This window comes from Leuciscus leuciscus, assembly GCF_965113295.1.
Source record: "Leuciscus leuciscus genome assembly, chromosome: 12".
NCBI classification, from domain to species: Eukaryota; Metazoa; Chordata; class Actinopteri; order Cypriniformes; family Leuciscidae; genus Leuciscus; species Leuciscus leuciscus.
This window is the reverse complement of record NC_138736.1, coordinates 39,082,959-39,107,853: the sequence shown is the minus strand read 5'-3', so window position 1 is coordinate 39,107,853 and position 24,895 is coordinate 39,082,959. Positions and strand designations below refer to the sequence as shown.

General features: G+C 38.8%; 2 protein-coding genes across 2 annotated transcripts in view; one reads left to right on the top strand and one right to left on the bottom strand.

Moving 5' to 3' along the window:
* Positions 1-21,918, top strand: part of LOC309510591 (NACHT, LRR and PYD domains-containing protein 3-like) — a 71,072-nt gene extending 49,154 nt beyond the window's left edge. The window contains exons 10-13 of the mRNA XM_082185444.1: positions 9,361-9,534; positions 19,551-19,724; positions 21,098-21,271; positions 21,753-21,918. Of these exons, the coding sequence (XP_082041570.1) occupies positions 9,361-9,534; positions 19,551-19,724; positions 21,098-21,271; positions 21,753-21,759 (529 nt within the window). The 3' untranslated portion in view covers positions 21,760-21,918. The remainder of the gene's footprint in view (positions 1-9,360; positions 9,535-19,550; positions 19,725-21,097; positions 21,272-21,752) is intronic.
* Positions 21,919-22,004: 86 nt separating this feature from the next.
* ggcta (gamma-glutamylcyclotransferase a) lies at positions 22,005-24,704 on the bottom strand. The gene is made up of 4 exons (XM_082185481.1): positions 24,288-24,704; positions 23,015-23,160; positions 22,463-22,595; positions 22,005-22,196 (listed from the first exon to the last, which is right to left on the bottom strand). Exons 1-4 carry the CDS (start codon positions 24,396-24,398, stop codon positions 22,071-22,073), a joined length of 516 nt encoding a protein of 171 aa, XP_082041607.1. The 5' UTR covers positions 24,399-24,704; the 3' UTR covers positions 22,005-22,070.
* Positions 24,705-24,895: the final 191 nt, after the last annotated feature.

Sequence of the window (24,895 nt, the reverse complement as noted above, 5' to 3'; positions counted from 1 at the left end):
GTGAGCATAAACAACGGCGGCGTCGTAAACAAATTTAGTCAAAGTTGTCAATAGCCTATAAATGAACATTCAAATTCATAACAAACAGTGGATGAAAATAACCATTCACACAAATTGTCGCCCTACGTTACTGTGAATTTGCTTGATCATTTACAATAGAGATTGATCGCTAGCTACTAGAAACATAACGTTATATGTTGTATTCACCAAAGTTAACACTGACTGCATAGTTCTAGCTAATTACATTGTTGTGTTGGTTTGGCGAATATGAACGTCAGTTTAGAAAGAAAGATGGATTTACCTGTTCTGCAAAAATAGAGCAACTGAATGTCGGATCGGAAGCCCTTGTGCCGCCGGAGTTCTCGCCACCTTCAAAAGGTTTTTCCGATGTAAATTCGGTACTTCGCGTGCTTCTTATCCTTGTCCCTCTTCTTTGCAATTTGTTCATCGGAACGTCATCTCTTTGGTCGTGTGTCGGCCATAATTCAAACTTCCCTCTTCATGCTTCTCTCTCCTCCACACCCCCTTCATGTGCATGCGCACTAACCCCGCAAACCACACCCCTCAAATACTTCTCGGCAGTTATTGGCTGGAGCACTGTTTGTTGTGTTTCGTGGTGCGGGTGAGCCCAGTTTGTTTTTGTTGCCGTTTGTGGAGCCTGTGGTGTCTAGAGAGACCGCATTTTTTTACAGTGTGTTCAGGGGACAGGCAGCTAGCGGATAGTGAGGAGATGTTTGCTGTATGTGACAAAAAATGTTTTGGCCTAAAAAACGCGTGGCATCGCTTAGAGCACCTTTAACTAGTATTAATTGATTTTACTACCATTTTTACCTTTTTACTTTATGTTGTAATCTTTTTTTTTTTTTTTTTTGTCACGACCCTCAACTGATCCAAAGCAGATTCAAATCAAGTCTGATGAAGAAGTTTCAGTGTCTGTATGAAGGAACAACAAAGCAGGGAAACCCAACACTCCTTAATGAGATCTACACCGAGCTCTACATCACAGAGAGTGAAAGTGGAGAGATCAATAAAGAGCATGAGGTGAGACAGATTGAGACTCAATCCAGGAGAGCAGCAACAGAGGACACACCAATCAAATGCAATGACATCTTTAGACCTTTAACTGGACAAGACAGACCCATCAGAACTGTGCTGACAAAGGGAGTCGCTGGCATTGGGAAAACAGTCTCTGTGCAGAAGTTCATCCTGGACTGGGCTGAAGAGAAAGAGAATCAGGACGTCCAGCTCATATTTCCACTTTCTTTCAGAGAGCTCAACTTGATGAACAAAACACTCAGTCTTTCAGATCTTCTTCATGTCTTTTTCCCTGAAACTGAAGGAATGAAACTATTCAGTGGTGAATATAAAGTGTTGTTCATCTTTGATGGTCTAGATGAGTGTCGTCTGTCTCTGAACTTTAAGAGCGAAGTGAAACTATGTGAGATATCTGAATCAGCCTCAGTGGACGAGCTGCTGATGAACCTCATTGAGGGGAATCTGCTTCCCTCTGCTCTCATCTGGATCACCTCCAGACCAGCAGCAGCGGATCTCATTCCCTCTGAGTGGGTCCATCGAGTGACAGAGGTACGAGGCTTCAATGAGCCACAGAAGGAGGAATACTTCAGGAAGAGAATCAGTGATCAGAGTCTGGCCAATACAATCATCACACACCTGAAGTCCTCGAGGAGCCTCTACATCATGTGCCACATCCCAGTGTTCTGCTGGATCTCAGCCACTGTCCTAGAGGAGATGTTGAGTCAAGCAGAGAGAGGAGAGATTCCCAAGACTCTCACTCAAATGTACACACACTTCCTGATCCTTCAGACCAACATCAAGCATGAGAAGGACTATGAGAAGAACGTGACAAATGAAGACATGATTCTCAAACTGGGGAAACTGGCTTTCCAGCAGCTTGTGAAAGGCAACCTGATCTTCTATGAGGAAGACCTGAGAGAGTGTGGCATTGATGTGACAGAAGCATCAGTTTACTCAGGATTGTGCACTCAGATCTTCAGAGAGGAGTTGGGCTTGAATCAGGGGAAAGTCTTCTGCTTTGTTCATCTGAGCATCCAGGAACATCTAGCAGCTCTATATGCACACATTTACTTTACAAAGAAGAACATAAATGTGTTTGACCAAACAAAACAAAATCTGTCATCTAAGGTTGTGAACTGGAAGAAAATTGCTTTAGCTGGTCTGCATCACACAGCTGTGGATGAGGCTTTACAGAGTAAGAATGGACATCTGGACCTTTTCCTGCGTTTTCTTCTGGGTCTCTCATTGGAGTCCAATCAGACTCTCTTACGAGAACTACTGACACAGACTGGAAGCTGCTCCTACAACAAAGAGGAAACAGTTCAGCTCATCAAGCAGAAGATCAGAAATAATCACTCTCCAGAGAGATCCATCAATCTGTTCCACTGTCTGAATGAACTGGGTGATGATTCTCTGATGCAGGAGATCCAAGATTATCTGAGATCTGGAAAAATAAGAGAAACCAAACTCTCCTCTTCACAGTGGTCAGCTCTGGTTTATGTGTTGCTGACATCAGAGCAGAAGATGGATGTTTTTGATCTAAAACAGTTTATTGGAGCCCAAAATACAGCAGATGAAGCTCTTCAGAAGCTGATGCCGGTGGTTAAAGAATCCAGATCAGTTCAGTAAGTCACACTGACAACAATCACTACACTAATAAAACATAATAATAATAATAATACCTTTTATTTATAGGTGCTTTTCAAGGCACTCAAGGACAACATAAAAGTAAATCAGTCAAATACAAACAGATCAGACATACAATCAACAAATCAAACAATCAAATCACTAAAAGCTATTCTAAACATATAAGTTTTAATCTGAGCTTTAAAAGGGAAATTGAATCCAACTGGCGAATGTGCAATGGTAAAGAATTCCATAATTTTTGGCGCTGCACAACTGAAAGCCCTGCCACCAAATGTACAACATAAAATTTGGAACAGCCAATAATTCTGCTGAGGATGATCTTAACGAACATGAAGGAGTATAAAAATGAAGAAGATCTGAGAGGTAGAGGAGCCAAATTATGAAGAGCTTTATATGTGAGGAGTAAAATCTTGTAATGGATACGATAACGAACTGGAAGCCGATGTAGTTTGAAAAGAATAGGAGTTATTTGATCAGAGGTACGTGAATGGGTGATAATCCTAGCAGCTGAGTTCTGAATTAACTGTAAACGATGGAGTTGTTTTTCAGGAAGACCAAATAAAAGAGTTACAATAATCAATCTGTGATGTAACCAAAGTATGAATAGGGACTTCAGTGCTTTGCTGAGAAAGTGATGGATGGAGTCTAGCAATGTTGCATAAATGAAAAAATGCATGTGAAAATCAGTACATGAAATATTAATATGGGAACCAAAAGAAAGCAAACCATCAAAAATAACACCAAGACTTTTCACCTGATTGGAAATGCTAACTGGACAGTTATCAATATGCAGGGTAAAGGATTTAGTTTAAGATAAAACAGACCTAGACCCAACAAGAAGGGCTTCAGTTTTGCTGGAATTTATCTTAAAAAAAATTGTTGGTTATCATCCATATGTTAAAGGAACACTCCACCGTTTTTTGAAATAGGGCTTATTCACCTTCTTTCCTACATTTAGGGCAAATGCATTTTTGTCTCAGTGCATGCACTGTTTTAGTTTGACAGGGTCGGCGCTAGCTTAGCTTAGCTTAATGAATGGAATCCTTTGTTGCCAGCTAGCATGTCCTGAGTAAAAGTGAAAAAAATGTAAAAAAAATAAATAAATTTTTTTTACTTCTTGTGGCCTGCGTATTCACAACGAGTACGAATAGCGATGCAGATTAACACTAGGCGATTTCCTAGGCAGATATTGACATAGGACTATATTAGGGGGAAGCACAGGCGAAGCACTGCTACTTAGGCGAAGCACTTCTACTTAGGCGAAGCACTGCTACTTAGGCGAAGCACTGCTACTTAGGCGAAGCACTGCTACTTAGGCGAAGCACTGCTACTTAGGCGAAGCACTGCTACTTGGGCGCAGAGATATCACGCAACACATGAAATGTGAATATGTGTTATAATATGTGAATGTGAATACAGGTATAATATGGGTCGAACTATACATGCGTCATGTTTAAAATAATCACTTACTCTGTGGACAGCTGTCTATTTGGTCCATTCGGTGTGGGGCGTTTTTTCCAGTTCACTTTATCACACCGGAAAAAAAAATTGAGTACTGCAGGATGGAACGCCGTGAAATCCTCGGTAGCTGTGACACAACTGCGGAACACAAAGGAGCGCATTGTCAGCAACAGTAATGTAATTAACTGAAGCCAGCTCAAATTTTGAAAGAATTCTTACAGACCATGAAATTTGATTATATCCAGTTTGATAATTATCAGACAATAAAACAGAGTTAAATAATTCTTGATGTATACAGTCGATGATTACATTTATCATAAATATGATCACATTTATGATTTTAACATGTGCTTTCTTACCAAAGCAAGTTGGATATTTTCACCAAATCCCATTACTGGCCGCAGGGGTGGATTATCACTGGCAAAGGCCCCGGGGCCAATTATCTCCAAAGGGCCCCACCACCGCCAACCCCTGATTGGTTTAATTTTTGTTTACATTCACTATAATAGAAAGTGGAAGTTACAGTGATTGTGAATATTCAAACCATTCTCTGGAATTTATTGCTTTGTGAACTTTGGAATGGGTTAGGGTTAACTGTTTTTTTGTTTTGTTTTGTTTTTTGTTAACTAGGAAATACATTTTGCTTTCGAATACCCATACAACCTCGTTAGGTAAAGAAAGTACTTTGCACAGGATTTATATATTATATTTATATTTTTAAAGGAGGATAAGCGGTTTGAATTCAAAACACAGCATAAGATAAAGCACCTGGAAGGTTTTTCTAATTTTGTGATTTCAGACCACATGAGTTCCTGAATGTGATGAATTATGAAATACGCTTAGTCTCAAATACTGCTCCGAAGTGGTATTAGAGTCAGTGTGGATTTAGTGTGCATTAAAGGGGTCATTGGATGCCCATTTTCCACAAGTTGGTATGATTTTTTAGGGTCTTCATGTAAAGTTTGTAACATACTTTGGTTAAAATTTCTCAATGGTTGTGTAAAACAACACCCTTTTTACCTCCTCAAAAAAAGCTCTGTTCACAGCGACCTGTTTCTGTGAATGTATCTTTAAATCAGGGGTGGGCAAACTACGGCCCGCGGGCCACATAAGGCCCGTTAGGCTGTTTAATCCGGCCCGTCGAGTATTTAAAAAATTGTCTTAAGATCGCATTCATTTTGCCTTTTTCTTGCAATACTTTGCGTTATATATATATATATATATATATATATATATATATATATATATATATATATATATATATATATATATTGCGTTGCATATATTTGACAATCGGAATATCAGATATTTCATGCCATAGCTAACAAATGTAAAAAAGGAAAAATGACATAAAAGCAGATCATCATTCATTCAGCGCTGTTGTGGCTGCGGTGTGTCACGTAACAAGCAATGACGCGTCACCATGGAAACCAAACAGACAGCGACTTAAGCGCATAGACTTGTTGCATGTTAATGTTTTTTCCTTTTTTGGAAACTCACAGAGAAAAAAAATGTTTGGTAACCGCTTGCACACCTGTTTAGTTTTTCCTTTGATTTGTCTGCTATTTAGTTTCTTTGCTCCTCTGGATTTGTGGATGTATCCTTCCTGACTGATTCCGTTTACCAACCTTTATCGCCCGGCTTTCGACTACGCTCCCCTGGCTGTCTGCCATGTACAGAACCGGGTTTTGTTCATTAAATGTTCTGATCTGCCTTTGCTTTTTATGTTTTATTTTAGTATACTTAAAAATAAATTTGTTTATTCGTTTATTTAGTTTTTTCCACAAATGTATGACTTTTGGAAGTTCAAATTGATTGCCATATGCAGTTTTAATAAAGTTGAATTAATTTCTGTCATTTTTACTCTTCTAAGTGTACACTTGCAGGTGTTTTGTTTCTAATTTACTGTTAGGCCCATTAAATAATAATTAGGATAAACAATATTTAAAAAGTATAGGCTATAATTATCTAACATCTAACTAATTAAAAATTAACCTCAAAACATAACATGCTAAATGGGGGATATCTAACATAAAAAATGTATTGTCAGAATGTCGTCTCTCAGTTGTTGAATTTCGCGCAGACGTTGCCACAACGTAAATGTGTTTGCTCAGCCCGATCTCATGAAAGTGCGAATACCACGAATTGTATTTGTAGTAGCCTACTTATGATACGCAGTTTTCGCGTGCATATGATACGCACATTATGGCGTGTAATAGGCACGCACTCCGCACCCCTAATCCTAACCAAGGGGTTTACAGTGCGTAGCATATGCACGCAAAAAACATTTTTGGCGTATAAATGGCACGAGAAATAAAATTTGTGGTATAGATAGGCACTTTCATGAGATTGTGTTTCATAATCTGCTACTGGGCCGGCGGCCCTCTGTCAAATTTTAAAACCCAGTGTGGCCCTTGAGCCAAAAAGTTTGCCCACCCCTGCTTTAAATGATAATGATCAACTGCTCACCCTCACCCTCACATGAACTTTGTCCTTTATCAGTCTTGCATACCTACTTCCTGTTGCGTGTATGTCCTCTCAAGTGGCCAAGACCACAAATGTGGGTATTGGGACAGGCACTTATATTAATAATAAGCAGGGTTTGAAATTAACACCCGCCAAATGCGGGTAAAAATCAACTGTGGCGGGTTACGCCTTCAAATCACTACCCAATTTGGCGTGTTACTTTGTTTACTCACTTTGCTGGGGAAGTTCGTGTAAACCAAATCTGTGCAGAATTAGCACAAATACTCAACTCGTGAGTTATCATGATGTATTAAATACAGCGCATTGCGCTTACTTGAACTTGTCTGTCACTAAGCAACAAATAACGGCGCGCTTGGTCATTTGCATTAAAGCAATAGCAAAGATTAAAAAGCATTTGGTAAACAGAAAATACATTGTTACTTCCCAACGTCACATTGTATGGGGATGGGAGAAACCCACCCAAATTAGCTTCGGTTAAACAGGCGTATAAAAATTTGGGTAAATGTGTAAGCTAGATTTATGCCTATTTTTTCACATCTTCATGGACACAAAAATGATTTCCCTCGTGTGTTAATATTTTTCCTTGTAACAATGTATGGTTTTCTAAAAATGAGAACTGCTGCGTCTGTGTAGATGAGATAAGCAAAGTGCATGCGCGTTGTGCACACGCTACATTGATTATGGCCAAGCATGCGCCCTTAATATAGCATATGAATAGAGGTCGACCGATATGGTTTTTTTCAGGCCGATGCCGATCTTTTGAAATCCGGGTCGGCCGATGGCCGATTAATGCTGCCGATTTATTTTGGCCGATATTTGGCCGATTATGTGCTTGTTTTTAACCTCTATTTGAAAGATAAAATATAACACAAATAATTACTTAAGATAGACAAGATTTCTCAACAAAAACATTTATTGAACACTTGACCAATCTGCACTTGTTGTGACCTTGAGATATGTTTGGTAATTGTACCTGAATGAATTAAATTAATTTGCTACATTTCAGATTAATATATTTGTTTTCCTTAAAATTGTAATTAACTTAAACACTTTGCAGTTTGAATGATGTCTTGTAAACAAAATGACGGAGTATGTTTTTATGTTTCCACTGTTCGATCGCATCCGCGCCTCACACACACACACACACACACACACACACACACACACACACACACACACACAAATATAAGTAAACACTTTGCGACTTTAAACACACGCGACTTTTCGATCGCGCCCGCGCCCCTCTCTCCCTCTCCCAAGTCTCCCTCTCCCTCTCTCTCTTCCACACACACACAATACTCCAGCATTGCAATCTTTACATCGCAGCCTGCTTCAGAGCTAAGGCGGGGCTACAAATTAGGTGTCCCCAAAGAACCCGCGTATCTAACAGTAGTTCCGCATTACATGAATTAATTTGCACGTGAGTTTTATTTATTTTTATACCATGTATTCTCCGTGTAAATGTATACACCGAACCATGACGCCCGTACCGTTTCGGTTCAATACGAATACATGTTCCACCCCTAGTCTACAGTGAAATACAGTCACACATTACACTGTTTGGCCAGCATTTTAACCGTGTTTAATCCAGCTACTAGCTAACAGTATGCTAAAGTTAACTGCTGACTAGCGTCACATTTCTAACGTCCGTTTTCAGAGCATCCAAGAGAAGCACAGGCATAACAGTAGCACAGAAATACGCATTGATATTCGGTCTGGTAAATAACGGTCGTTAAGGCACCAGTGCCATATTAGCACCGGGTCTGTCTGTAGCTACCCAACCCTAGCGACGACGCTAGCAAAGCCAAGCCAGTCCTTCACTAACCTATGGTCACTTTTTTATTACTTATTTCTCTGCATTGAGTGACAACCCTCTCAAATATAAGACACACAAAACAGAACAAATAAAAGTATCAGATTATCTGTCTGTAATTGCAAAATTCTTGCTTACTTATTGTTGTGACATGATAGCAACCCTTCTGCTGTGCTAATGCAACCTCAACTACGCTATCAATATCCACCGAACGTCATGTCGCCTATTCATATTTTTTCTCGAAGGTGGCAGTAACATATCAAAAGGTTTTAATTAAATATAAAGGAGTTTTCTCCAAGGAACTTAGCTCCTTCCTTAGGCACTGGATGAGGTCTGCTCACTCTGCTGGAGAATGACTCTAGGCGCAGCGTGCGTCCACAACAACAACACAAGGCTGCCCACAGATGCGCCCGCCTAATAATCGGCTTGATATACTGGATATTGGCCGATGCCGATTATGTTAAAAAATGCAAAAAATCGGCCGATTAATCGTCCGACCGATTAATCGGTCGACCCCTACATATGAATAACATGCGCAACGCGCCACTGACTTTAGACTAGGTTTTTCCTGGTTAGTGGCGCAATTGTTTTCTAAACCTGCACAATAGCACCAGGGAATGTTTGCGTCGGAACACGCCTCCTCTTTGCGCTGAACCGCCCCCGGGAGCGCAAATTCATTTCCTAGTTTACCGGTGTGCGTCTGTGGAGGGAGTCTGCTGTGCGCGGGTGCAAAATAGGAATTATACATGCGTCGGTGTACAAAGTCAATTGCGCTGGGTGCAAGATAGGGCCCATAGACTCATCTGTATTATTTTTGTAAATATTTTTTTATTTAAGTTCCTGCTTCATTTCATGCATCTCTTTATTATTAATGCATTAATTATTATCATGCATGTTTTGTTTTTTTATCTCTACAGGTTGAGTAATTGTGGAGTGACAGATGAAGGTTGTGCTGCTCTGGCTTCAGCTCTGAGATCAAACTCCTCACACCTGAGACAACTGGATCTGTCTAGAAATAAACTAGGAGCCTCAGGAGTGAATCTGCTCTCTGCTGTACTGAAAGATCCTAACTGTAAACTGGAGATGATGAGGTAAATCATCTTTCTGAGAGTCATACGCACACTAGTAGTAAATCACAGTTTATAGTTGTATCTATTCTATAGTCTTTGGACAAATTCTTTTTACAAAAATGTCTCTTTATTTATTAGAGATGTTGTGAAGCTGATAATTAGACAGGTGCGATATATCACAATAATGAACATGCTCAATATTGTTTTCATGGGCACTTCAAAATATGAATAGTTATTTATTATGAATTATTCAGTTTTTAGAATGCATTTTAAGAATATTTCCCATCATTTGGATAAAATGCACAACACCGCTGTATGCTGCATCAAAGAGGCATGTGCACTAACAAGTTCAACACACATGAGCAGCGCATGGCGGAACGAGTGAAGGAGAAGCGCTGAATGAAAAAGTACACATTCACTCTCTGACAGCAGATGGAACTGATGGAACAGCAGACATGCAACCGTTACCCCGGTAACCCCCGTAAACAAAGAAGCTGCACTACTTTCGGTTTAAGACTTAAACTTTTTTATGTTTTAATCTAGACTACATATTAGATATTGTTTGAAAATGTTCTGATTCTTTATTGTTCGGTCACACTTTACATTAAGGCTCCATTAGTTAACTAATTTGTTAACATAAACTGACAATAAAATACTTCTAAAGCATTCATTAATCTTAGTTAATTTCAACATTTAATAACACATTATTAAAATCGAAAGTTGTTATTATATTATTTAATGGACTTGAGATAACATGAATTCACATTTGTATATTTTAAAACTAACGTTAACAAAGAATAATAACTTCTGCAACAAATGTAGCTGTAGCCATCTGCTTATACGGAGTCAAGTGCACATCACTGATCATTATTCGCGCAAAAATATTTTTCCAGAACATGAATTCTGCTCTTTAGAACACAATTTAAAGCGGAATCATGCGCTGAGCAATCCTCGCTGTAGTTAAAACACAGCATTCTACAAGAAAAGGGTTCAAAAGCGTCCACTACAAATATTTCTATTTGAATTAATAAAAATTTTAACTTCTAGATAAATATTTAATGTAATTTCAGTGCTAAACTCATTAATGAGAGGCATATTTAATCTAAATGTATAGGCTATATCATATATAAAACAGTTTAAATCATTGTTTACTTTGATCACTCCAGTAAAAGAGTGCGTTCGCGCAGTTTGCAAAGCAGTCCAGTGTACAATGATTCACACAAACAAATTTAGTAATTTCTTGGGCACATTCCCTTCACAAATGAAATTAATCCACTACATGCTCAGTGGCTCAGATGCCAGAAGTTTATTATTACATCCAAAACAGAGCAGTTATAGGGCCCTATCATACACCCGGCGCCAGGCCCGACGCAAGTGTTTTTTGCTAGTTTCATCCTGACACAGTTATCATTTTCACGTCCTGCGCCACGTTGTTTAAATAGCAAATGCATTAACGTCCATCTGTGCGCCCATGGGCGAGCTGGTCTGAAAACGAGGTGTGTGTGTTCAGGCGCATTGTTGGTGCGTTGCTATTTTGAGGCAACAGAAATAGACTGAGCCATTGACCAACTGAAAACTGGTCTAAAGTCAATGGCACAGTATTTATTTTTTTGTTATTTAAAAGCGGCATTAGTAATATGCACCTTTAGGCGGGTCCACAATGCGCATACACTCTGCTTATTACACACACACACACACACACACACACACACACACACACACACACACACACACACACACACACACACACACACACAGGGGACGTGCAGCTGCACACAAACATGCCGAATATTAAAGATAAAAGGATTTCAATTAGAGGTGGGCATAGATTAATTTTTTTAATCTAGATTAATCTAGATTAATTTTGAAATTAATCTAGATTAATCTAGATTAAAATGGCTCATTTGAATTCTGCCGAAGGCATTCAGAATATGTGTGCTACCCAAATAATGACTATAAAAGTAAGTCTTTGAGAACGGGTTTCTCAAGCCAGGTGGCGCATTAGACCAGGGGCTCATCTCCTGTTTCCAAAATGCATCACAAACTGCTTGAGAAAGCTGTTCTACTCATAGACTGTAAAAGGTTACTACTGTACCGTTACCGTCCATAGGCAACATTAGGTAGGCCTATGTTATTATCAACTACTATAGGCTATCAATTAGGGATGGGCGATATGGCCTAAAATCTATATTGTGATATACATTGCAGCCTCTTGCGATAACGATATACAGTATATTATAATAAAACCATTTCAGAACAGATTACACAGACCCATGCTAAACAACTGCTAAATGTATTTTTTTTTAAAGGGTGTATGTAGTTTTGAGAACATATATTGTGCAAAACTGTAAGTATACAACATAATTTTGCAGATAAATAAAATGTAAGTACACTAGCTGCAGAGACTTAAGTAGGTCTAATGTTTATTATGGCTTGGAGTTTATGAAACCCCAAATTTAAAATTAGAATATTGTCTAACTGATGTCTTTTCAGTTAAAAAGAAACACAACAACGATTCTTAAAATCGAGATTATGTGCTACACCACTAAGATATATTGGAATGGGAATAATACGCGCGCGCTGGTATTCAGTGATATCATGTTTCGTTTTGAATTTGAGGTGGTCGAACGGATTGGTCGTGTGTTAACTTACCGAACTTTTACCCCACACACTCTGTATATAGTTTGCTGCTGCTCGTCTGACAGCTTAAACCCGAACCAAGTCCAAATAATGGATGTTGCACCGATCTTTTTCACCAGCTTTCACTTTCAGCCGTGTTTACTTAAGATGACGACGAAAATGCGTTGCAGCCGGGTTTACCTCGCGGCCGCGGGTAGATTGCGTCATCATAGCTTGTGTAGTATATAGAGCCATCTCCCAACCCAACATGGAGAATAGATTAACGGCGATATTTTTTTTATCGCGCGATAAGAGTCTCGCGTTAACGCAGCACGTTAACGCCGATAACGGCCCACCACTAATTTCAATGTAATATATTATTATTGTGAACAAAGATATGGTGGAATCCGGTGTTGTCTCGTAGATGGTCTGCTTGCTTTAACCTCGCGCACGAGCAGATCTGTTTTCTCTCTGGAGACGAAGTCTTTTCGCTTGCAAATTCCGCCATGTAAATAGCAAATCCGCCATGAGAATGGGAGATGAGACTTTGTTTGGTTTATTTCATTTTATGCCATTACTCCATTACTCATTAAGAGAATAGGGACAACCCTTTTAGACCATGTCTCCCGGGACCACCGACCACTTTTCCCGCCATTAAACTAGCAAAAGTGGATTCGGACCCCCCTAAGTGCACTTGCGCCGTGTGCTTTAGACCAGGGGTTCCCAACCTTTTTTGTGCCAGGGACCAGCATATTCATAAAAAAAATTCCAGGGACCAGTTGTCAATTTTAATGCCTCAATTTTAAGATGCATCATTTGGAACATATCACGGTGTAAAACATAACAGATAATTTATTTGCATATAATGAACTAGGTGGCAACAAAGGCTAATTGTCTATATCTTTTTGAACTTTCAGACCGGTTCACAAAATGTTTCCCTTTTCTCCCATACAATTAGGTCTACTTCAAAAGCAACTCAAAAAGCACTCACTCACTAGCAGGTGGCATAATGGCAAATTGTATGAAAATACCAGACCATTTCACCTGACAAATCTCTCCAGAACCACTAAAGACAATCACTTCAACAGCAACTTAGTGTTTTCACACACCAACAGGTGACAACAAAGGCTAATTGTATGAAAATAATAGCCAGTTTCAACAGTCATAAAGTTTCAGAAAACAATAGCAAACATTCATTAATCATTTTTAAAAGTATAAGGAGTCATGACCTGTAATTTTCACTTTTCCACGAGAAAAAATGTATGTTATGATTGCCTAACGATTATACACTGGCCGGGAAGCCGATATTTAAAAGTGAAGCGTTTGTTTACCCCTGGGTTCGTCAACCAGCCCACGTGCACGCGCACTCAAATACGTGATGTTAATTTCTGCGCCGACTTGACGTCAAGTCGGCCCAGGATATACCATATATGGACACCGCAGACCTATGCTGCAGGAAGCCCGCCCTGCCCCTCTCCCCCTCATATTCAGTCGAGTGCCGCCATGAATTCCGATTCGAAGTACGCACTCGACCGTGAAAGATGCAGAAACGTGGTGCACACGTGAGTTGCTCTGTTGTTGACTGCCAGAATCAACATGGAAATGTTTTTTCTCTCCCAAGAACGGACCAAGCTATCAGGGACCAGTGAATTAAATTAATTTTAATGACGCGGTTCCTACAACCCTTCCCACTGGCTTAGGTGTCTGTGCGTTGCAATGATAAGATCTTTATTCACGCGATCAACAGACTGTCATCTGCTCAGTCAGTGCTCATCATGCTGCAACCTTTCATGTGATGGAATAGATTTAAATATAATGCTTTAAACGATACTTTTCACGATTTGTTAATCTCGATAGCTGTAATAGTAAAAACGTAGTAAAAGTTTTCGACAGAGTTCATGTAATACTACTAGCTATTTCATATGCAAGCATGTCAGCCAATCACAGCAGTGGGCGTTTGCACTGCAGTCTCACAGCAGACACGCCCCTTAAAACAGAGCGTTCAAATCTGAGGCTGAAATCAGGCTTGGAAAAATGGCTTTTATTTATAAATTATGACCATTTTTGATGTAAAAATCATACTAACATTATAAGGGCACCCCAGGCAACATTATAAAATAATAAAACAATCCAGTTCATGACTCCTTTAACAAAAAATACTAGACCAGACCAATGAGAACAAAACTATTTTAATGTGAGCATGAACTGCTTATTGATATTACTATTTTTGTAGCTGTGCACAAGACAAGCTGTTCTTCCTGGGCATCCATAAAACATATCCAAAACAATGCACTCAAATTCCAGGATACAATAAAATGACATTTAAAAAGGTCTGCTTCACAAATATGAATGAAAACCAGCTTATAGTTTTTCACCACAAATAACACACAACGGATTTAGCTCCACGGAATCGCCTGTTGTCGTAAAACCATACCTAATGTATGAGGTATTGTATTTACGATTGAAGCTTGACTTTTTTTTCTCTCGCTCGCTATTTTCGAGTTGGCCATCGCCTTTCCTTTTACCGGAACTGTCCGCAATGAAATTAGCCATTGAAGTTTGCTGAGGCCCGCTCATCTCTCCACTCTGTCACTTCAGGTGCAACGCGCTTTTTTTCAGTCCGTTCAGATACGACGCGTTGCTAAGCAATCGTAAGGCGCTCAAAGAAACACATTTTCACAAAACACATCTATTTATTGTTTATGTTTTTGATTAAATACGATGACATGTCATAGCACTTAAAGTATTTAAAAAAGACAATTATTATTATTATAAGAAAAAAGAAAGGGAATAAAAACATTATTCTAGGAATATTTCAAGGCCCGGTACTAACGGGTCCACGGACCGGCACCGGTCCGGGGACCGGGGGTTGGGAATCACTGCTTTAGACCATGCACTTAGATCGTTAAAATAGGGCCCTTAATGTTTAAATAGCTGAGACATTTTATGACTAGCTGCTCTAGCGAGGATATAAACATGGCGGACTGTGTGCTGCTCACTCAGGGTTGGATCTATGCTAATCGAGCAGAGATCATCACCAGTGAGCAGGGCTTTTCCCTACAATGACGTAAAAGTAGGGAGAAAAGTAGTCTAACAGCGTGTTCTCTGACACTGATTCTGATTTATGGGGAATTTAAAAAAAGGAGTGGGTGGATTTTTACGATGATTGAGGTGGTTGGTTACAAGGTGGTGGTTGGTCTACACGCATCATGATTTAAACACCATTTAACAGTGAATTTTGCATAATAGTTCCCCTGTAATGCAGCTTCCAAAAGACAAAAAATAATATTTTTACATCTGATAATTAACCCTTTGAAGCATACGATCACATCGTTGTGATTTAGAATGTTCATTGCATCACATGATCAACTGCTAGATTCAAAATCTGTGTTCGTGTTGGTTGGCACTGAGCCAGAGATGGACGCGCTCAGTGTAGGGATGGGCATTCGATTAAATTTTCTTAGTCGATCGTCGGGAGAATTAACGATCGACTATCGATTAATCATTAATATTTTTATATTGAAATTCATTATTTCTTTAACTTTTTATAAATTAAAAATGCAATGAAAATACAAAAATACAGTTTGTTTGTCCTCGATGAGATCTTTATTACAAGAAGATCAACTTGTGGCAGTGAAACTGGATGTTCGGTAGACTTGAAGATTCCTGCGGTGCTCTAAACCAGAGGAACCTGCAGCTGCGAGCCGGCGTTCTTAAACAGAGACCCATGGCCACTTCATCCGTTTTCTGTGATCGGATAGCTATCCGGTCGTGAAAAGACCAAATCTAAATGCCCTCCGAAACGCATTCGAGACGGATTTAAATCCGATCGCTCAAACCACTTCAGGGGGAGATCTGAGACGCATTCCAGACGAAACTGGACAAGAGTAAATGCATCTGGTTGTTGAAACCACATATGTAAATTTGACTTATCCCAAAAATGATAAGAAATAAACGTGTGAGAGCGTGTTATAGGCTATATGTCATGTTATATCCAGATATGACGACGCTACTTCAACACGCATCACCACAGATGAGCATCTATTCATCAAGCCAACGTGCAAACTATCGCAAATCAAAGTGAAAGTCATTCATCAACACACAATCATCTTCATTAAAAGTAAAGAACCGAAATGATCTTACCAGGGCTGTTGCCGCAATATCTTGTTGCGGTCTTTGATTTAGAAATTTTCGCTGATGATCAATAAAATGCAGCTCATATCAGTTGCTTTCGATTCGATGACGTGCAACAATTTAAATATGCATATAGCGCGGGAATTCAAGATCGGATTTATATCCGTTTTGCAAAAACTCATTTATGTGACCAGGTGTAAATGGAATCGTTTTGATAAATCAGATAGCTATCCGATCTGAGAAAACGCATGAAGTTCCCATAGAACTTCTGCACCAGTCTACTGATTTCTGTTGAGAAAGATAAGCATGTTGACATGATCTGGGATCAGACGCGACCGCAACCTGGTGACAGCCAGTCCAGCCGCCGAAAACACCCGCTCTGAGGGGACTGACGTTGCCGGGATGCACAGGTACCTCCGCGCTAAAATTAATTCCATTGCTTCAAGACTCACACTACGCAACGCAACCTGCATTAGTTTAATCGATAACAAATAAACGTGATCGACGAAATTCTTAACGATCAATTATCGATCGTCGATTAATCATGCCCATCCCTAGCTCAGTGCTCATCATATATCACAACTGTACAGTGTTTTTACCATATGTTTATTTTATGTTTCTAACATTTAAATATAGATAAGTACTAGCAAAAAAAAAAAAAAAAGTCTATGGAAGCAGCAATAATCTACCCTGGTAATCCAGAGTTCTCGCTAGAGCACAAGTTGAATTTGCTCAGCGAGTTACTCTGGCGTCGAGTAATGATGCTCATTAAATATGCCCCTCGATCTGAGCTGCACCAATCACATCGGGTTATCTGATATAGGCGGGCCAGAGGCGAGCTAAACTGATGACGACAGCGCTGTGACGTCTAAGTCATTAGTAAACATTGCAAGATGGCTATGGATGAACACCAGTTGTTTGAAACGGCTTTGGCCGCTACATTGAACGAGTTAGACTTGGCTTTTTATCTAAAACAGGAACAGAAGACGGCGCTCGAATCGTTCTTTTGCAAGAAGGGCGGTTTTGCTGTTTTGCCGACCGGATACGGTAAGAGTATAATCTACCAGTTAGCTCCGCTGGTAGCTAAGCGTATGGGGTTTATTGTTGTGATTGGTTGTAGTGTTATCCAATTGCGTGCAGTGAGATTTTCAAATGCATGCTTGGTGCCGCTAGCCTGGGAAAACCCAGACTACTTCCGGCGAATTTTAATTCTCTCTCCAGGATAGTCTGGAGAAGAGCCCATTCAAACTCATTTCTGTGCCGCCGAAATCGCGGCACCAATCAGAAACGTTTGGGGAGGGATTTACATGATGACGACAGCGCAGCGACGCTGAAGCCAATAGGAGATTTCGTTACAAAGATGGATGCCGCCGTGGAACATCACTCTTTCGAATCAGTTATCGCGTCTGTTTTGAGCGATTTAAACTTACCGTTTTCGTTTAAACCGGAGCAAAGAACAACACTCGAAGCATACGTCATCTCCTTCATCGATCTGATCGCAAAGACCCGCCCTCCTTAGTTACTGTCGCTATGCCCGACAAGCTACGCTGCTCTCACGCCACACCATGTTCTCACGCAGTGAAAAATACATCGCGGAGCAGAGAGGAGACTGACAACACGCTGACAGACAGGACAGACCAGGTTACTTTTCTGTTACTTTTGATATTAAACAAAGTCTCACCTTTCAAATTTGGTCATTTTTTAAAAGAAATTGAAACGATACATACCGTTTTGTGGCTCTTTAATGTGTCTGACAGATCGCTGTAGAGCATCAGTTAAAGCTGCTCGTGAACCAATCATCACTTCCTTCTAGTTCATTTATAGCATCAAATAAACATGAATGAACATGGAAGATTGTTGTTTTAACCACGGAAAGACGTCAGTACACTCGGTTATTCATGTTCAAATCCTCCCATGTTAATCTGCTATCTCTCCAAAGAGTATAGAAGTTACTTCTATACTCTTTGATCTCTCCTGACTGCTTTGTCGGACAAAATGGCGGATGGCGGATTATGATTGGTTAGATCGCCTGTCAATCAAGCTCCCTGCGAAGGGAGCTACGTCGGTTGGTGACGCCCCTTTGGAAATGAATTGTCTACATAGCTTCCCCAGACCCTACACTCAGTTTCAACTGAGAAGGGTCTGGTTTTAACCAGGCTATGGTGCCGCCCCTCGAGCTGGCCAATTTTCATTAGTTGACACCAGACCATTAATCTTTCAGATTTAGGTCTGGATTTCCAGGCTAGCAATAATCCATTAAAATATAATGTTTTATTGATATCCGAAATTCTATACATTGAGTAAATTACTATAAATTTTACTCTAATCTTATGATATTGTAGGTACAAAATGAAAAGTTGTCGTCTTTTGGTGAATTTCTTAGTTTTGAAGTGAAAATGTCACACAGCCTAGGCGATTTGTGCAGAACCATTGTTTTTTCAAGTGCATGACTCCCCTGATTTATACTGTTAGTTAATACTATATGTTGATAAGGAATTAATACATAATGACACATCATTTAGTTAATAGCTGTCACATTCACGTTAGTTTGGACTCGTTATGTTTTGTCATCATCTGCCTATGTCACTCATTTGTTGTCACGGACACTAATCACGTTCAGCTGTACACTCATCAGTCACCATCATTAACACCTGTATATATGTTCAGTTCTGTTTCAGTTCAGTGCCTGGTATTGTCTATGTTCAGTGTGTGTTTCTATCCGTTTGCCTTCCTGTTAGATCTTTAGAGAATAAACCTTTTGAATTGAATCGTATACGTCTTCCTCATCTGTCTGCCAGCAACCACCCGTGACAATAGCAATTCATATATAAATTAAATAAACTTTTTTTAGTTGTTGATGTGGTAATGATTAATGGATGGTTTTGTTCATGAATCATACATTACTTTTTGATTATCTGTTAAGCATTAATTCATGCATATTACTGCTCCCATATTGTACAGTGTTACCTAATATACAAAGAATAATTAACTTTAGTATACATATACATTACAATATACATTTAAAGCATTTCACAACATGTTTTCTCAGTATTTTCTTCACATTCAGTTGTGTTGTGGATTTTGTGGTACTCGCATAAAAATGTAAAAAATAAAAAATAAATATTGAAATGCAGCCTAAGCACCTGGTAGAAGCGTGTCTCACCTTATACTTGACCTGTTAATCGTGTTGTGGATTAAGTCTCTCTTTCTGATTGTGAAGCTCCTGCTTATCTGAGCTGTAGATCCTGAACTGAGAGACTGAAGAGTGTCATTGTTCTCTACAGATTGTGGAAATGTGGCGTCACAGATGAAGGTTGTGCTGCTCTGGCTTCAGCTCTGAGATCAAACCCCTCACACCTGAGACAACTGGATCTGTCATTCAATAAACTAGGAGACTCTGGAGTGAAGCTCCTCTCTGATGGACTGAAAGATCCTCTCTGTAAACTGGAGATACTGAGGTAAATCATCTCTCTGATGCCACATCCACACAAAGCCAGAGCTTTCCCTATCCCTATTTTTTATTTTTTATTAAAAAAAATGTAAACACGGTGTCGCCTCAAGAAATATCTGCTTACACACAAAACAACTAAAACTGACTCAAAACAATGTAGTATACATGCCAGACCAGTATGTTTCGCTGTAATACTGCCATAGAGATACACTAAAAACAGAGAAAATGACTTGGAGCATGCGCATAAACCTTGCGTGCTGTATACAACAATAATAGGCTCAGTAGCTGCTTCTACTTCTTTTTATTTTATTTTTTTTACCAAGAACTTTATTGAACAATAAAGCCAACTGTAAATGGCCTGGTACAAAATATGACATGTCTTAATCAGACAACAGACATGCATCTTAGCATAATAAATAAAATATAAATAAAGAAAGTAAAATAAAGAAATAAAATACAAATACATTCAAGTAAATAATAAATAAAGAAATAAAAGAGGCTCAGTACCTTCTGCAGCGTGAACACAAGCATGTAGTCCGCAGTTGTTGTTGCTGTTATGTGACGTAGCGGTGTCTGACTAGGGTCGACACGTGGGGTGATGACATCATTGTTTCACAAAATATACGGATTGGCTGACTTTGGCTGTACACACGAAAACGCAAGGGTGTCGTTTTCAGATTTATCCACTCTGGGACCCAGTTTACGGGACCAATACGATACAAAATGTTTAAGTATACAGCTAAACGCGTCTCCGTGTGGACAAGGCCTGAGAGTCACACACTCACTGATACTCACAATGAAATATTCTCAAATAGTTTATAGTTGTATCAGTTCTGACAGGGATGTAGGATCATCTGTAAAGTTTTATCAACATGTCATGAAATGTACCAAGTGTAAAAAAAAAGTATACAAATAACTGTTACAAAGAATGAGTTTGCTGTTGAACATGGTTCCTCAGTTCCAGATGGTTATTGGCTTTCAGAGACGAGGAGTCTAGATATGGCTGAATAACATTTCTCTGTCCATCCTGATATTAAGTAATAATAGAGTTGTGTATCATCTGCATACTGATGAAAAGTGGTAATTACCCCACTTATTACACAGCTACTTACACATAAAAATGGACATGAAACATTGATTTGAATGTATGCAATATGTTGTGTTGAGGTCTTTGGCATACTCGCATAAAACAAATGAAAATATTTGGACACTTTAATGATATTGAAATGAACCTCCTCAACACCATGTAGAAGTGGGTTTCTAGACTGGACCTGTTAATCGTGTCGTGGATTAAGTCCTTCTTTCTGATTGTGAAGCTCCTGCTGATCTGAGCTGTAGATCCTGAACTGAGTGACTGAAGAGTGTCATTGTTCTCTACAGGTTGAGTAATTGTGGAGTGACAGATGAAGGTTTTGCTGCTCTGGCTTCAGCTCTGAGATCAAACCCCTCACACCTGAGAGAACTGGATCTGACTGGAAATAAACTGAGAGATTCAGATGTGAAGCTGCTCTCTGATCTAAAGGATGATCCACAATATAAACTGAAGACGCTTGTGTGAGTAGTGATGATTAAAAGTTGTCTTATTTTAATTGGTTGTTAATTATAGATATTAAGCAGAGTTTAATGTTTGAGTTTTAACACACAAATGCATTAATTATTGATATGCCAAAAAAAAAAATTTTTTATTTTATTTCAAAACAAGAATATAATATTTTCCTATCTTTTTCTACCAGAGTTCTGTATTTTAAGAGAATTCTGATTTTGTCCTTTTTAATAGAATATAAAGAAAAATATGTATAACCACTTGGCACTTTCATTATCATAAAAAAAACGGACACAGAGTATTATTATGGATAAGAGTCAAAGGTCCAATGCTGAATTGTTCAAATGGCTTTTACAGATCTATCAACTGTAGTTGACACCGTGTATCACAGGGTTATTATCTCTCACTAATAGTGATATATATAGTTTGTTATAGTTGTTGTAAAGTGGATGATGCAGTAATGTCACACATTTGACTGTGTTTTACCTACAGGTTTTAGATGTTACTCTGAGCTTCTCTGGATGAGCTGATGGTGAATAAAGAGCCACTACAGACACATCACATTCAACAGCATCAACAGACACAAACTCATAATGATCATCACACACAGATGTGTTTGTGTAACTTTACAGAATAATACAATCCGTCATCCAAAATTTCATTTTACATAATAATGTAGTTTGTAACAATCTGTGTATCTTCTGTTCAAATCATGTTACAAAAGATTTCAGCCTAACATAAAGGTTAAAACCTGTGTATTTATTATTAATAAACTTGATAAGTAAGGTATAAATACACATAATTTCGAGGTCATTTCTCGATGTCTGTAATCTGGTCCAGTATGGAAGTGCCGCTGTAGTTGTTTGTCTCCAGTGAAAGAAGCTTCTGTATGTAGTTTTGAGGCAAGCCGTTCTGTTGAGCCCCTAAACACACAACCTAGAGGAAGAATGAGACGAGATAAACAGAGTCAATATGAATAAGAGACTCTTCATTGACACTTATCATTAGAGTTACAGTATGCAACTAGACAGTAACCAATTAAAAGACAACTATATTGAGAACATCTGAATCTCCAGTTATGTTACACTTTAAAACATTTGTTAATATTTAATCAGAGGGGTGGGTTGTTAACTTTGTTCTCGGTAATTAAACGTTATGCTTAATTTTGGTCAGTCAGGCTTATGATGGGCAGTAAAATGTACCTTTTTATACTGTGGTGAAGGTCGACAGGGTCTGAAATTGTTCATCTTGTACGTCCGGCAGAGAAGCGGACCATCTTTTGTTTCTACGTTGACCTCTAATGGGCTGTACACTCCTTCATGAACCTGTTCCTGTCTGAAACATGTGAAGATTCGTAATGCATGACCAAATGCAGATATTTTAGTTTCATATTCAACATATATAGATGCTTTGTACAGTGTGTAATAGGGATGTACAATATATTGGTTACTAAATCTGCATGTGCCTATATGTGTTCATCTGATTAAGAAGATGATGGAAGCAGATCTCATGGCTTTTTTTAACCAGTATACTATTTTATTTTAACAAAAGTACTAAACAGTATCTTTTCCAATATATGTGTATAGGAGATAATGTGCAGTAACAGCTACATACAAAATAAATAATTGGACATTAAATACTGATTTGAGTTTGTTTTATTCTGTTGAAAATGTGCAATATCCAATACAATACTAATCATAAATATAAGATGAAAAAATGGTTTTGGGAAACATCACAATGGCAGGTGATCTCACCGGTCTAGACTGGGCAGGTTTTGGTCGTCTATCCTCCACACGACCCCCCACACCTCGTCTCCTTCCCTCTCCTGTATCGATGCGACTCCACCGTGCCAAGAGCAGTTCGTGCAGTCGCCCCAAAGACCGAAATCCAGCCTGTAGTCCTGAGACACAGTACATGCATTATAAGACAATGACACCACAATGACAGTACTATATGATTAACATATTTGTGTACCATTTTTATGTGTAAAACTACAATGTATTTCAAGGTACTTCAAACAGTGCCACAGTGGATGAGGATGTATTATGATGTCACTTTTTGTTTTGTTATTTATACGTTATTTACAGTATGTTTAAAGAGCCATTTGTTTTAAAGACAAAACTACTTAAAATAAATAATTATTTATTGTAAGACTTGAGAAATTAGATAAATGCCAGGCAGTCTACTTGAGGCCCGGAGAGGACAAAGGACCTCTCTGGAAATTAACATTTGAACTCCCCCTTGTGCACTATCGAGACGAAAGTCTCATCTCCGAGTCATCCTAATCTACATTCCTTCTCCTCATCCCCCACTCCTTCTCTCTCATGCTCAGATCACCTGAATTCACCCAAAAATCCATAGGTTTAATGTGAATAATTATCATTGAGTATTATACATGTTTGGTATCATTTGAAATGTCTCAGTGCGACTGGTACAAATGTCTCATTTCCAAATAAGTAAGATAACTGGCACACAAGGAGGGTTGGTCTCTAGACAAATGGTCTCCTACCCCCAAAAGGTGTAACCTTCCCATTGTTAGCAGATGTTTCCATGTGAAAGAGGTTCTGTCAATATAATGAAATGCAGCAAAGGGTTCTGGGCCTTTTCTGTATTTCAGATTCGCCCATGAGGCTGAGAGTGAGACTTACTGTATTTCTTAATGTCGGGTTCGCATCTCTTCTCTTTAATCCAGAGCTTTTCATGTATTGTATTGATTATCTTTGAATTGATTATGTAATTGGCATGATACATTTACCTGACATAATAAATTGTTACATTTGATTATTCTAACTGACTTTGACATTCAAAATGCCATTTTCTTACAAAACCTTTCTATTTTATTTGAAATTAGTTATGACATTGGTGGCAAATGCAGTTTCTCCAAAATTTGATTAACTCATTAGTAACCTGGTACCATGGTACATTTAAGGTAGACTAGATTTCTATGGCTATAAGTTTGTCGTACTATGTGTCCTTTCATTAACAGAATAATTTGGTAATTATTCATCAAATAATGAGTTTGCTTACCTGTATCCTGCCGACGGAGTGAAACACAGCTGATGGGTTTTTCAGTTGCAGTCTCTCTTTCAGTAAATTACTGCCATAAGCAAAATACTTGAAATAGCCGCTGGATGACATAATTATTCACTAACGAAGTGCTTAAAGAAACGTGACGGGTAGAAAAACAAGCGCTTCAAAAACAACCCCTGAGCACTTTCATAACCTTCGCTATGGAATCGTTCTTGTGAGTCGATTCTTTAGAATGAATGACTCGGCATCTTTCACAAGGAGAAAATTATACATTATACTGAGGTGGGAAATGCGAACAATTTTGTTCACTGTGTTGGTAAAAGTACAATTAATGATAAGTAACAAACAATTAGTATTTTGAACAACAAAACGCAAAAAGGTTTGAATCGACTCATTGAAATGAACCTGATTTGCTAAACAGGAGAACTGACCCCATCATTTTCAAAATAAAAGTCCTACTCACTCTTTCGCGCTAAAACTGGTAAGGCGTATAAACGATATTTAGGAAATGTTGGGGGTACATTCATTTTAAGCCAAAGAAATGTAAAGACATATTTTGACTTACAGTTCCCAGAAATATGAACATAAGAAAAGTGTTTTAGCTA

What these genes read in the sequence shown, in the direction of transcription:
- ggcta (XM_082185481.1), bottom strand. Translation starts at nt 24,398, where the DNA reads ATGTCATCCAGCGGCTATTTCAAGTATTTTGCTTATGGCAGTAATTTA. An exon ending in ACTCCGTCGGCAGGATACAG is followed by an intron (nt 23,161 to 24,287) that starts GTAAGCAAACTC and finishes ACTGTGTCTCAG; the next exon opens with GACTACAGGCTGGATTTCGG. An exon ending in AACCTGCCCAGTCTAGACCG is followed by an intron (nt 22,596 to 23,014) that starts GTGAGATCACCT and finishes CACATGTTTCAG; the next exon opens with ACAGGAACAGGTTCATGAAG.